General features: G+C 48.8%; 1 protein-coding gene across 7 annotated transcripts in view; it reads left to right on the top strand.

Moving 5' to 3' along the window:
- Positions 1-14,632, top strand: part of FRMD4A (FERM domain containing 4A) — a 364,535-nt gene extending 349,903 nt beyond the window's left edge. For 6 of the 7 annotated variants that reach the window (XM_032687618.1, XM_032687617.1, XM_032687619.1 and 3 more), the window contains 6 exons: positions 664-720; positions 1,187-1,424; positions 1,851-2,015; positions 3,787-4,646; positions 7,026-7,122; positions 10,816-14,632. In XM_032687618.1, the coding sequence (XP_032543509.1) occupies positions 664-720; positions 1,187-1,424; positions 1,851-2,015; positions 3,787-4,646; positions 7,026-7,122; positions 10,816-10,918 (1,520 nt within the window). In that variant the 3' untranslated portion in view covers positions 10,919-14,632. Of the gene's footprint in view, positions 1-663; positions 721-1,186; positions 1,425-1,850; positions 2,016-3,786; positions 4,647-7,025; positions 7,123-8,878; positions 8,951-10,815 lie in introns of all 7 variants that reach the window. The other variant, XM_032687616.1, reaches the window with a different exon arrangement.
- Positions 14,633-14,838: the final 206 nt, after the last annotated feature.

The raw sequence follows: 14,838 nt of genomic DNA, 5'->3' as shown, positions 1-14,838 counted from the left end.
GTGGATCGTGCCCTTTCCTTTTGACTTGCAAAGCTTTTCTCTGTGCCTTTGTGGCAGGAACTGAGATTAGAGCTGCTGTATTTGTGACCTGGGTACCAAATTGCACTGCAGTCAGGGATAACAGAGCCATGAGGACATGGGATGGGGGAGGCAGCTCGAACGTCTTCACACCAAGGACCTGAGAGCTTCTCATGCTGCTGCAAAGGATGCTCAGAAAGCCTTTCCCCGAGTTCCACAGAACTGGTACTTAGTGTGAGCCTTTAGTTAGCAACAGGATAATCATTTTAAGAAGGTGGATATCAAACCCAGAGTCCTTAAGGCCCGAGATTTAAATCTCATAATGGCACCATGCCATTTTGCATCCTCTGGGGATCTTAGCTCTCTGTTGTGACTCAGTCTTAATCCCCATTAATTGAAAAGGGTTAGCAGCTCCTTGAAAGGCAGCCTGCTACTGAGAGTCCTGGCTGCAGCTCTACCCTCCCAGACTGAGACTGGGCTGAGTCAGTTGTTTATAGGAATTTTGCCTCTCAGCTCTGTGAGGAGGAAGATGTGGGTGACTGCTTAAGGCTAAGACTCGGTGGACAAAGATCATGGTGCAGTTCAGCATGCAGTCACTGCGATTCTTGGGACCATCTGACCATCTCTATATTTTCTTCCTTTCAGAAGGAAACATTGCCAGTGAAGACAGCTCCCTCTCAGACGCCCTTGTTCTCGAGGATGGTATGTTGGCTGCTGTATGTTCTAGAGAGCAGGGAGGGAGGTGTGAACTCCTGATTGACACTCAAGATGGAATAACTGTTCTGTGTAATAATCCACTCACACATCCCAGTAGCAAAATCACTTGGTTTCCCCTGACTCCACCTTGTAGTCAGACATCTGGCCTGGAGCAATGAGTATTGCTGTGGTTACTGAATTATCTCAAAGGACAGTCCTAGAATGCCCCCTTATTTTCCTTTAAGGTTTCAATTGCTTTAATGCATCACACACTCTTGCTGGCCATTCTCTCCCAAAATGGGAACATCAGCCAGTGCATTTCTGAAAGTCAGGTCTTCAGCTTGCTCCTGAACACAAGCAGGAGAAGCAGGGAAAGGAAACAGGCTCTGGAAATGTGATGGCGTCTCTTGGGGTTGTACTTCCATTGGAGGTGTCACACAGCCATCACCTCTCTCCCTTCCTCTCTTCACAGAGGATTCTCAGGTCACCAGCACAATCTCCCCTCTCCAGTCCCCACACAAAGGACTCCCTCCCCGGCCGCCGTTGCACAACCGGCCTCCTCCTCCGCAGTCGCTGGAAGGGCTCCGCCAGATGCATTATCACCGCAACGACTATGACAAGTCCCCCATCAAACCCAAGATGTGGAGTGAGTCATCCTTGGATGAGCCCTATGAGAAGGTCAAGAAACGCTCCTCGCACAGCCATTCCAGGTGAGCCAGATACCTCGAAGCTCCATCACGGAGGTATTCTCTGCTCTCACGAGGGACGGGGGTGAGCCCTTTCAAAATTTACAAAGCCGTCCCTTACCAATAGGTAAGACTTTAGGTGTTTTGGCCAATATGCAGGTCATAAAGACAGGTTGCAGCCACATGATTGCTGTGTGGTATATCTCAATGCTATTCTACAAAACGTTTAAATGGGAAGGATGGTGGATCAACTGAGGGCTTTGACAGGTCTTGGCCTTGACCTCTGGCTGCTGTAGAAGCACAGGCTCTGGGACGCAGCTCAGAGCAGCGGCTGACCCAACTCCCACTCACACCTACAAGATCCCAGGCACATGCCTGAGATCTGGAAAGGCACATGGGAGTCACTTCCCCAATTCCTGACGGGAGCTGAAGTGGATGTTTCTTCTACAGCACTCACAAGCGGTTTCCCAGCACTGGGAGCTGTGCCGAGGCAGGAGGGAGCAGCTCTCTGCAGAACAGCCCTATCCGGAGCCTTCCCCACTGGAACTCCCAGTCCAGCATGCCATCGACGCCGGATCTACGGGTACGCAGTCCACACTACGTCCACTCCACACGGTAAGTCTTCCTGGCTCCAGTCTCTCTTGCATACCCTGAAATAAATATTCCTTGCTTTATCCTTTCCCCAGGGTATCAATTAATTCCCAGTTCAGGACAGGACACAAACCAGTCCTGTTCACGTAAGAGGCTCATGTACTGTTGCCAGTAGGGAATCTCTCCTGAACTGAGATCCCGAAATCCCTTCAGATAAACACGATTCTGATCCTCATCCCTTCTTCAAAGTGATCAAGCTTTTATTCTGCTGGGACCTTTCATCTCAGGGGCTGTTTATAGGCTCTACAAACCCCAAGCCACTTTTAAAACAGATGTGGTGCTGCTACTTCTGAATTCTGCAGTAAATTCTTCCATGGATCCAGCTGGAGAGAACATGTTGTTTCCTATCTGATACAAAATGTTGGGTAGTGTTAATTTTGTCTCACAGATAAAATGTTTGCATGTGTGTGATGTCATGTGGAGAGTGGGAGGCTGTATAAAGCAATCCACCTGGGGGTCCAGGTGGCAGTGGATTAGCCCGGGGTTGACAGAGGAAAAAGCTGAAGTGTGTAAGGGAAGTGATTTGATGTGTGTGGCCCAATTTGACTCCAATTTTCAGCAGGATTTCTACAAACTGTTCAGCTTCATTGCTTTTTTGCTTTTGTGGCAAACTCCGTGGACACTGCAGGGAGCAGAGCTGAGCCAGAGCTTTGTGCTAGTTGGTGTCCTGCCCTAAGGGAAAGTACCATCCTCATTTAGCTCAGCATAAATCAAGAGTTGTACCAATACATCAGCCTCGGGCAGAGACAGTACAAGGCATTAAGACCTCGGGTTAAGTTTGTTACAAGTTGTTAACTGAGAGTACCTTTCAAGAGTGCAAAGTCTGTTAAGTACTGGAGCCAAGCTGTGTGAGAAATGAGCCTGGCACAGGGCTTGAGAAGTGACCTTGACCAGGTTGGGGCCATTTGGGTGTCTGAAAGAACCATTGCTCAGTCTGTGGCTCATTCATGAGCTGCATGCCCTGGCCTTGACCGTCTGTCATGGGGATGTGTTCCTGTTCCTTGAATGGATGGGTGAAGCTCTTCTAACAGTCGGGATGAATGGAGACCACCCAGACTTGGCCATGAATCAAGCCTTGTGAACTGTGATTTGGGGTGGTTGCCTGGAGGGCTGTCGCCCTCTGACAGTCCTACATGTGCCTGTGGCTGGGCCCCAGTAAAACTGAGCTGCTTGACAAGAGGTGACTTTTTCAATGATATTCTAGGCTAAGTATGGGCAGTCTGTCTGTCTCCCACCAAGTGGATTGTACCTGTACAGGGTATTTGTGGGCCACTTGCAAGGAAATCTCACCACCTTTGGGGCCTGAGGTGTTGGGATTTGCCAAGGTGACACAAGGGGAACCTGGTAGCACAGCTATGGTGCTGATCCAAACAGCTCTGCCATGCAGCTGCACCAGCAAAGCCAGGGCTTGAGGTCCCCAGGTTTCACCCTTCAGACTGACCCTTTCCTAGGGTGGCAAGCCACAGAGGAATGGGGCTGAGTAAGGGTTTATGTCCCTCATGGTGCTGCAGACTGAATGTCACACCAAGGAACTGGAGAGGAACAAGAATAGGACGTAATCACCCCAAACCCTACAGCAGGAAAGCAGATTGCATTGCAGACAGCAGCCCTACGCAGTCCTGGAGGGATCCATGTTTTCACTGCCTCAGATTCCTTTGCCTGTGTGTGCAGGCAGGGATGGGCAGTGCTGTGTTCTGTTGACTTACCAGCCTGTATTTTTTCCTGGTACCTGCAGGTCAGTAGACATCAGCCCAACCAGACTGCACAGCTTAGCTCAGCACTTTAGGCACCGGAGCTCCAGTTTGGAGTCACAAGGAAAGCTCCTTGGCTCAGAAAATGAGACAGGGAGCCCCGATTTCTACACCCCAAGGACTCGTAGCAGTAACGGCTCTGACCCCATGGACGACTGCTCTTCCTGCACCAGCCATTCCAGCTCTGAGCACTACTACCCTGCTCAGATGAACCCCAACTACTCCACCCTGGCAGAGGATTCCCCGTCAAAAGCCAGAGAACGGCAGAGGCAAAGGCACAAATCAGCAGGCAACCTGGTCTCTTCCAATTCAGGGAGCATGCCCAACCTGGCTGCGAGGAACGGGACAGGACACCACCGTGTCTACCTGCACAGCCAGAGCCAGCCCTCCTCCCAGTACAGGATCAAAGAATACCCCCTGTACATCGAGGGCAGCTCCACGCCCGTGGTGGTGCGGAGCCTGGAGAACGACCAGGAGGGACATTACAGCGTGAAAGCACAATTCAAAACCTCCAACTCCTACACGGCGGGGGGGATGTTTAAGGAGAACTGGCACGGAGATGAAGTGGACTCGGTCAGGCTCACCCCCTCCCGCTCCCAAATCATAAGGACTCCATCTCTGGGCAGGGAGGGCCATGAGAAAGGCTCGGGTAGGACTGTGGTGTCGGACGAGCTGCGGCTCTGGTACCAGCGGTCCACGGCCTCCCACAAGGAGCACAGCCGCCTCTCGCACACGAGCTCCACCTCCTCGGACAGCAGCTCCCAGTACAGCACATCTTCACAAAGCACCTTTGTGGCGCACAGCCGGGTCACGAGAATGCCTCAGATGTGTAAAGCAACATCAGGTGAGAGCCAGGCCCGAGAGAAGGGGTGGGAGGGATGGGGGCCTCCTGCAGCCTGGATTCATGCCAGGCATTACACCCCAGCTGGAGGCAGTGCCAGACCACAGCACGTTATCTGGCCTTCACGTGCTGCTCGCCAAGCCTGGAGGTATAACACTGGGGGGTAAGCCTTGTCCAAGACACTCATTGAGTGGGAATGTTTTTCCATGGAAATCATCACTTTGCAATGATAGACTCAAAAGACAGGGAGGGATTGAAGCCTGGTTATTGCCAGATCTTTCCTCAGAGTTTGGGGCTTTGGGTGAGGGCACTAGGGGCTGAAGGTGATGAAACCATGAGGAGCATCACTCTTCGTAATCACAGCAAGGGGAACGATGAAGCAAGCAGGGGTTCAGCACAGACTAGGAGAATGTGTCTTCAGTGAGAAAAAAGCATGAGAAAGGTTAAGTGGGGGCATCCCAACCCCTCCAACCCCCACAAAAATGTTTGAGTGATGACATCTTTGTGCACTGCTGAGACTTGGTTTTCCCATGCAGTTCCAATAGCTCTGCTAATAATATCCTGAAATTCAGAGTGCTGAAGTTTGTGCAGTATTATGCCTCTGTGTCATGTACAGACCTTTGCACTCCTCTGTGCCGTTAATATTAATGGTAAGAAAATAGTCAAATTCATTACACTTAGAAGGCCACAGTGTGCTGTGAAACAGTCCAAGGTTAAATATTTACTGGCTATCAATCACTGCTGGACAAACCAGTGTGGACAGATCAAGGACTGCTCAAAACCTGAGCCACACACCTCAGCCTTGGCTTGCCACTGGCCCTCATGGCCTCCCTGGGCTGACCAGTGTCCACCCATGCTGGCTCTTGACTCTCAGACATCCCAGCATGTCTCCTGGTCCATGGTGACCACCACACTGACACCAGTGGGGCCCTGTACTCTCTGCCAGCTCCAGAGGTGATTGGACACAGGCTCCTCATGGGCCACTGACAGCTTCCTGAGAAGAGGCTGATTTATGTGTGGTGCCAGCGCTCACAGGAGGACCAGGTGTGGCCCAAGACATAACTGAGCAGCTGCTGGAACCATCCTATGTCTCCCTATGAAAATCTGTCTTCTTCCCTTTGGTTAATGGGCATTTCTGTTCCACGCAGCAACAGAAAATGCTTGAACACTGGAAAGCTTTGCCTTGGTGGGCTTTGGAAACCTTACCAGTTCAGGAAAATGTGGGATTGGGGTGAAAGAATGTGAAAATCACTGTTAGTCAGTCCATTCCCCAACCCATCTGGGTCTTTAAACCTAAATGTGATATCTGGGCAGCACAGGGGGAAGTGTGCTCAGTAATCACAGCTTGTCCTGACCAGCTGGCAGCATAGATTGGTTTTGTGGATAGAGTCCACTCTCAGTCACAGCTCTGGGAGAACACTGACCTTAGGGGCTGTCAGCTCCAAGGAGCAGATTAAAATTTGTTTTTCACTTCCAGTGTCATTTGGCAGCAACTAAAGAATTTAACAGCACAGAAGGGGATGCCAGGTAGAAATCTCCATCATTTCAGCTGCTCAGCCCTAGCTGATAGTTCTACTGGACTGCATACTGTCCTTCAAAGAGTATCAGACTTCTAGGCATGTGTTAACTTCAGAGGGTCAACATTGTGTGGACTTGAGGAGGAGGAAGGATTAGTCAGGTGGATTTACAAGCTGGATCCTCACCAGGGAAACTCCCTCAAGAACCGCTGCCCATTTTTAGTCCAGCTTGCTTCTGTCTTCATTGGAGTAAGATAAGCCTTTCTGTGGTCCCACAGTGGACTGTCAGCAAAGCCGAACTTCACCTTTTACAAATGCATGGTGAAAGGTGGTTGTAGCCTTTTGAAATCTTCAGAACTGCCTTCCTCCTTTGCACGTGAAGCTGTGTACTTGTCCAGACTCTGGCCACTGCCAGCCATGACTCCTAGGGACACAGAGCATCTCCCACCATCCCTGGAAGCAGGAGGCTGAGCCTGACAGGCTGAGCTTGTCCAGTTCAGCACCCATGGAGTCCAGGCATCAGCAAATCCAAGCTTCCATGCTGCAAGAAGTGTGGTGTCTCTCAGGCAGCCTCGGGAGAGTCAGGGTGGCTGTATTCAGCTCGAGGCCAGGCTGAAATGCAGCATTCCTGCAGAGCTGGGGCCGGATCCCGCCCGTGACACGCAGCAGTGTCAGCAGTAGGCTGGTGCTCCTGTGCCATATTCGGGCACAGTCACCCAGGAACAGGGTGAGGTCTGTCCCAGGCTGTGTTTTCTCGCAGCCAGACATGTTTCTGCTGGTCTGACCAGATGATTCTTCTGAACCACCCTGACCCTTGTGCCCTCTCCTCACCGGTTGTTTTTCTCCGCCCTTGGTTGTTTTCCAGCTGCCTTACCTCACAGCCAGAGGAGTTCCACGCCATCGAGTGAACTTGCAGCCACGCCGCCGGGCAGTCCCCACCACATTCTCACGTGGCAGACTGGGTGAGTGTCCGTGGGATCAGGTTAGAGAATCCACCTCAGTGCCGGTGGGAAAAACCTCCCCACACACAAGCACAGGGAGAGCACAGATATGGGTAACATTTTCCATAGCCTGCACCTGCACAGAGCATTTCCAGTCTCCCATCCATGCTCTCCTGGTGGTGGAGCTCTGGTCTGGACTGAACAAGACGTGGCTGTGCCATCCACACCCAGCAGCACCGCTCCGAGCAGTGCTGGATCCACAGGGAAAGAAGCCTTGCAGGTTCCTCCTGCTTGGACAGTCTCCTTCCTCCAATTGTCATATGTTGAAATAGCTGATATTTCTTTTTTAGCAGCCATCATGATGGCTGTCTACACCAAGACCTTGTGGTAAAGGCAAGGTTCAGTGCCTGCCATTCCTGTGTGTGCAGCAACCAGGTTTTCTTGCTCAGTTTTCCCCAGCAATGGGTCTTCATGACTGTTAAGTGTATCTTTTTTCAGCTACCACTAACCTGAAATGCTTCACCAAAGTGTGAGTCATTACACAGAGGTAGCCATTACTCATGTTAGTATAGTAATTGGGTTTTTTAGCACCTCTTTGCAAGGCAGGGAGTTCCAGGAGTAAACAAACAGCCATTTGCAAGCTCCCAGGGGTATGCTCTAGCAATCGCCTGTAATTCTGTCCTGCCACATGAAATAAAGGTCTTTCTGATCCCGACTAACTCAGCACATCCCAGATTATGGGATGAGATTTTGGTGAGATCAGCTGGAACTGAGACTACAGTCCTCAAAATACCCTAATCCCTTGAATAGGAAAAAGGATCTAATCACCTGAGTCATGAATTGGGACTGGTAACTTTGCAAATATTTCACTGTGCAGCCATTGGAAAATCTCGTGCTCTTTAATAACCTGGTCACCTATGACCAGGCTTGACCTCTGGTTTTACTCCAGCACCGCTTATGACTGCACTTTAAATTGGAGATGAGGAGAACCATAACCACAACCCCTTAGGCCTACTGGATTTTAAATTCACACATTTGACATCCAGCTGCACATGGTCTTTGCATGTGCTTTCAGCTTGAGAACAGGAAAGTGTTCCTGGTCCCATTTCACAAAAAGTCGAGGGATAGTAAGATAGGCAAAATGGCACCTCCCTTTACCATACATTGAAATTTCCACAGCTAAGGGTTTGAGTCTAGACTCAGATCTTTGTCTCAGTCTCCATCCCAATCCTAATTCTTCTAAACATCTCCACGATGATCAGAAGTAGAACGGGTGAGCAGCCAGCTGAGACATCTGTTTGGATAATCCCAGCTTTTCTTATCTTTCCATTCAAGATAAGTCCCGCACCCTGTCTCTCACAGCAAAATTGCATCAGGCCAAATTCTCAGCTGGTGAAAGTGAAGTTATCTGGATTTATAGTTTAGGCCCTCTACCAACAATCAGTGCAAAAAGAACTGGAGACAAATCAGCACTTATTTCATGGCTGAGCATAGCACACACGGCACGTGTATAACTACAGAGAAGCAGGCACAGTCTACCATTAGATGTACAGCACAGGCTCCCCCGCTGCAGGGCCAGCTGTGCCCACACAGCACAACTCAGCAGATTGACAGTTATCCTCAACATGTTTTTGTGTCACTAACTATTTCTAAAGATGAGTCATCAACTTGTTTCCCCACTAGATTAATAATAAGCTCTTAACAATGTCTGTGTCATTTCTTTTCTTTAACATTTCCTCTCTCCTCTTTCCTCCTTGTTTTGCTCTCCTTTGCTCAGAGAAGCAACAGACAACTCACCCACTATGGATGAGTCTCAGTCTCCAACCCACCAAAGTACTGATGAATAGAGGTATAGTAAGGGAACGTTTTGTTCTTTCCTCCTTCTGCCTTAACAGTCCGTGAGCACAGTGGGAATAACCGGCGTCTCGCTGTCCCACCAGAGCAGCCCTTTAATTCTGTGCCCATTTGTTTGCCAACAAGGCTTCCTTCAGCTCTTGGAAGAACAACTTGGAAGCATCTCGAAGCCGCTCTCTGTGCCTTTTCAGCAATTCTGCGGCTGTGGCACTTTCCCCTGTGAAAGGGACTTGGGGCCAGCCTGCTCTATGCTCCTGTAGGGGCTGCACAGGCACAGAGAGCAGTGGGGGGTGACAAATCTGTGGCTGGGGACAATTCAGAGCAGGGTGGGCAAAGTGCTGTGGGGACAGTCTGGGAGCAGTGTGGCAGGGACACGAGCCGGGGTAGGTGGGAGCCTCGGAGGACCTGGCCTGAGCTCCTGGCACCCAGCACCCCTTCCTCCCTCCTCCCTCCCTACCGCAGAACTGCGAAGCTGAGGCTCTAAGCAGCGAGGTTTCCTGGAACAAGGAGCAACCCTGGCCCCGTTCCTGTGGGAAGACAGGAGGGGGGAACGGTGGAGGGAACAAAAAAACCCTCAGAGTATTTCTATTTTAATTAAACTGCCATCTCTGTCTGACACTCTCATTTGAATCTACAACCATTCACAGCTGACATCTGTCAAGTATTTCAAGCCCAACTTTCTAGAGATATCCCATAAACCTCCACACTCCAGCACAGTACTGGGAAACAAAAGGCTTTTTAATATGCAAATGGTGATGCCCTTGCTCAGGTTCCTCTCAGACCAATTCCAGGGAAACCAGGTGGAAAACAGGGCAGAGGAAGCAGGAACTGAATCAGATGAGAACAGTCCTGTGAGGTGGGGAGGGAGCAGAGGAAAGAGTGAGAATCCCAGAGTACACAAAAAGAAAACACATCTCCCACTTTTGGCCTCAAAACAATTTCTAGCTTGGAAGTCGGTTCAAATCAAAGTGTAAGGGAGAGACATCAATTCTGGCTATTGCTGTGCAGATAGAGCAGTCACTTTTCAAAAGATCCAGATTTTGACCTCAGTGCTTTCCTCTGGCAAGTAGCTCCACAGCCTAAGCCAGGAGCTGATCCTGATCAGAGCTCTTAACATAAATAGCAAAGAAAATTCTCGTGAAGTGTCTCGTTTGCACAGTAAAGGCAGCAGAAGAAGCAGTAGCTTGTCAGATGTGCCTCAAGTTGAGGACTAGGCTGTCTACAACAGAACACAGTCCTTTCCACATCAGACCTGGCACTCTCTCACTAATTGCTTTCTGGTTCACCCTTGGAAAGCCACATAACTCTGGGATTGCCAGGTGATGCACAAGCCTCTGCCCAGAGCAGAAGTGCTGCAGGAAAGCACTGCCAACCACCCTTCTCTTCCCATATTCCCACTGGATAATGCAATCCATGGCCGAGAGAGCTGCACTTAGAACTTGCTCCCTGGCGAGCATCCTACCAAAAACCTCCTTACCCCAGCTTACTACCAGGCAGGACAGCAAGGCAGAGCCCTCAGGCAGAGCCCTCAGGCTGGAAGCACAGCAGCTCTGCCTGTTGCCATTCCTGCACCCAAACGTCAGGGCACCCTGGGAGAAGCTGTCAGAGCTCAGCTTTCTCCTGCCTCCTCACACCAGGCAGGTTGCTGGGGCAAACGGGACCGCTGGGCAAGATCAAACTGGGTCAAAGCAGAGTCCTGCATGCTGAGCCCACCCCAAATATCAGCTTAGGAATACCTGCAGAGTGCAGTGGGGCCTGAATATCCTGCGTTCCTCTCCACCCACAATACAATGTTTAATGCTCATGGTTGAACTTCTCGAGAGGCCTCACTGTCCTAACAAAGTTTCATTTCTCCTGCAGGAACTACAATGATAGCTGTTTCCTGGATTCTCCCCTCTATCCAGAATTAGCAGATGTCCAGTGGTATGGGCAGGAAAAAGCCAAGCCTGGGACTCTAGTGTGAACCCCTGACCTCAAGTTAATCACATCAATGCCATTCTGAGATCACCTCACTGCCTCTCATTTGCCTTACCCAGATGCACTGTCACCCAGCACCAGCTTCAACTCTAAGCACTTTTCTCACGATGCAATTCAAGGCGACATTTTTGGAACACTGGCCCTGAGACATCCACCGCGGCAGCGACGGAGCGCAGCACATCCCACGGCCAGGCAGGTGCCCGTCCCTCCCACCACAGTGGGTGGAGAGGAGCAGACACCTGAACAGCCAGTTGGCAGTTTAAAAATTGGTTTTCCTTTGAAACAATGGAAGCCTTTCAAGGCTTACATCAAATCTTAGTGTTCCACGGCACATAACAGCAGTAAGAGTTCCATGACCTGCGAGCTGAAGCCAACAGAATTAGTTTTAAGGGGGTGGGGATGGGACAGAGGCTGAGAAATGGATACCATAGTCCTGAAAGTGCATCTGTTCTGAAGAAACAGCAACATCCCATCACTGCAGAGATGTGTCAGTGTCACAATCAGATCAGCACTGCCAAAAATCACCACACCACCGCTTGCAGGACGAGTTTGCTCGCAAGTTTCAGCTACAAGAACATCTCCCTCCTTTTAACTTGGTGGCAGATGCGGCCACCTCCTGTAAAATGGCATTTCCTTCTTCGCTTGGAGCCCACCTATACACCAGTAAAACAACCCCCTGCGCTGCAGACACACCAGAGGTCTGGGCTGGTATCACAGCATCGCTGTCTAAAAGCTACTGTTAAACTGGACAAACAAGGTTTACAAAGGCATTACCTAAAGCAGAGGCGAGTACTGCACTCACAGCATCTCTGTGGCTGGCACAGGGTGCCCACCAACGCACAGAGAGGTTGGGGGTTGCGAAGTTTTTTTTCATAAAAGATAAAAATTGCCAAAAAAAAAAAAAAACCAACCTTTCTGCAAACAGATACAGCCGATAAATTCAAATCGATTTCTGCACAAAGCGTCAAGGTGAAGTCAAAGGGAAAGCACATCGCAGTCGAATCGACACGGTAGAGCTGCGTCAACATATCGGTTCCACTCATCTTCCCTTCATTAGCACCCGTGTAGCAAAGGGCTCGTCACCCGTGTGCTGCTGTGTGGGAGAACCGGTCTGTCGGGAAACAGGAAGGCTCCGCAGCAGAGTGGGGTTGGACAACCAGCAGACAGGCAAATCTTCCCACTGCGAGACCACAAGGAAGAGAAGCGACTGAGGAAGGCTTTGGACACGAGCGAGAGCTGCCTGCTGATACCAAAAGGAATCGCACGAGCGCGTCATGGAAGGAGCCGCAAGTTTACACATACTTTTGAGCAATGCTTTATACATGTCAAGCCATGGAACTTTAAAAGGCCTCAAAGACACTTTTGTAATGAACAAGTGCACAATCTAGGTGGATGTTGAAGCTGGCACGTCTAGTCTTCACTGCGGTGCTATGCTGTTTTTATTGCCACTCGATGGGGGGAGGCGCCCGGCCTTCCCCCGTTTGTGCGTGCAAACGATGATTTCCTATGGGAAAGGCATTAAAAGAAACGGCTGGAGGGGGTTACTTTGTGAAAAGCAGAAACTGAAGTTAGCTTTAGTTTAAGGATAAAGGAAAAAAAAAAAGTGTGAGTGTGTATGTGTGTGTGAGTGTGTGTGTGTCTGTGTGTGTGTGTGTTCCAAGAATAACAACAGCATCTACCAGACAAAGTAGGGCGAAACGTTTCAAATTAAACACAGTGACTTGGGGGGCTGCCACACCTTTTGGTATTAAAATTGCTGGAAAACTGCATTCCAGGCTTTAAAAGAGAAGGGTTCTGCATAATTAGGCTTTGAAAAACAATGGGGTTTCTAAACATTAATACCTTTCTGCAACTCACACCAGAAATGTTGGCTTCAGTTCCCTGCACTGCTGCCTCGCATGGCTGGCAAGGCAGGGGGGTGGCCTTGCAGAGATGAGACAGTGACAGGCAGAAAGGCTGTTTATTTGTCCAGGGAAATCCACAGCAGAGTCAGGATTGGATGAGGCAAAAGCCCAAGCTGGATGGGGCTCTGAGCAACCTGGTCTAGTGGAAGGTGTCCCTGCCCATGGCAGGGGGTTGGAACGAGATGAGCTTTAATATCCCTTCCAACCCAAACCATTCTATGATAAGGAGACCCTTTCATGTTCATACATGAAGCATAAATGAATTACTCCTATGAAAAAAAACCAAAAAACACTGGCCAGGGGTTTTCAAAGGTGGTCACACAAACCTTGTGCTTCTGGGCCTCCTTGAAGCATCACCCTGGGAGTGTGACACCCTGTGACAGTAATTGAAGCCTTGTGTCCAATTCTGGAAGAACAGCCAGGGATGAGATTGCACCCTTTATCTGGACATGCAAAACACTGTTTTCACCATCTCTTTGTGCTTTGGGGTCTTTAACATGGGAATTATTTCAAGCTCCTAATTGGATTTTTAGCTGGATAAGAGATAGTACTGATTAATGACATTTACTGATAAGATTTGGAAGCTAAAGTGAAAGGATTAAATAAGGACCAAATTAAGCAGCAGCAAGTAATTTAGCCCAAGGATTTTTAGGGGCTCTGAGCAACTGTCTGTTTTCTTTTTAATTTCCCTGGTAAGTGGTTTGGGTTGTTTTTTTTTTTAATGTGTACCTTCTTTTAATTAAAAAGAATTCAACAACAGCGGCACTATGAGGCCTCTGGGCACTACAGGAAGAAACATTAATTCCTCCAAGACCAGCTCTGCAGTTTTGCAGCAAAGGTTAAAAGGTGGCAGCCCTGAAATTAGGGGTGGGGGAGGAAAAAAAAAATGTTTAGCCTGAATTGCAAACAGGCTGGAGTGGAGAAAAAGCTTTCTAGAAACGGATTGAGTTTTGCTTTGTGTTCTGCTTTTCTGGTTTGCAATCAAGGCACACGTGAGCAGCCAGTCTGGTAGTAAAGACAGATTAAGTAAAACAGGTTTTACTGTTTAGCTCAATTCAATTAAACACAAATGTACATAAAATGTTAATCATATGAGATTAACATATTTAAGTATAACACGGAGGGGTATATACATAGCTATTATAGACAAGCACTTGACTACCAACTTAACCCCTCCTTTACTTTTTTTATTTTTCAAGGCTCCATCTGCCATAAAGCCACAACCGCGTTCTTCGTCTCTGTTGTCTGACGCTCCCTCTGTGTGGGCAGGAGCCAGTGGACAGTCCATGCACTGGGCTGTGCTGGAGGCAGGGTTTATTTTTAAATGGTATTATATGCAGTCGAGTGTTGAAAATGTTGAATCAGTCCAATTTGTTTTCACTCTGTATTAGTTTTAGTTTCAGGCATAGCCAATCCCCATTCAGGTGCTATCAGATGACCAGTTACTGCTTAGTTAACTAGATGTAAAGTTTTACATATATATTAATGTCAATAGTTTTATTACAGGTTGTGTAAAATGGACTCTCTAGTTTAAAAAAAAAGAAAAAAAAAAAAGAAGAAAAAAAAATTAGGTCTCTCCTGAAATTGAACTTTAGAGCATGGAAAATGATTTTACTGGATTCTGTTCAACTGTAATCAAGGAATAAAAAAATATGTATGTTGTAGAAAAAGTCGCAGAATTAAAAAAGATCTGCTTTTAATTTATTCTTTTTGTATTAAGAATTTGTATAGTTACCTTTACATTTTGCAAAACGGTGTTGTCAACACTTCCTTATTAAAGCATTTTCAAAATGAAACCTTGCCGTGGTCTCTTCGGGAGGGCACAGCACACGGGCAGCTCTTACCTGGCAACTGCACTGCCACCACTGTGAGATGCTGGCTCCAGATGTGCACACAGCTGGCCAAGCTGTCTATGAGGAACCCGCTCCCCCCCAAGAAAGTCCTGTCCTTTAGAGATCCTTTGGGATTCAGAGCTTGTGCTCAGCAGATCTGTGCTTGCTCC

Source organism: Chiroxiphia lanceolata, chromosome 5 (assembly GCF_009829145.1).
Source record: "Chiroxiphia lanceolata isolate bChiLan1 chromosome 5, bChiLan1.pri, whole genome shotgun sequence".
NCBI classification, from domain to species: Eukaryota; Metazoa; Chordata; class Aves; order Passeriformes; family Pipridae; genus Chiroxiphia; species Chiroxiphia lanceolata.
The sequence above is the reverse complement of the archived record's forward strand: the minus strand, read 5'-3'. Positions and strand labels throughout refer to the sequence as shown.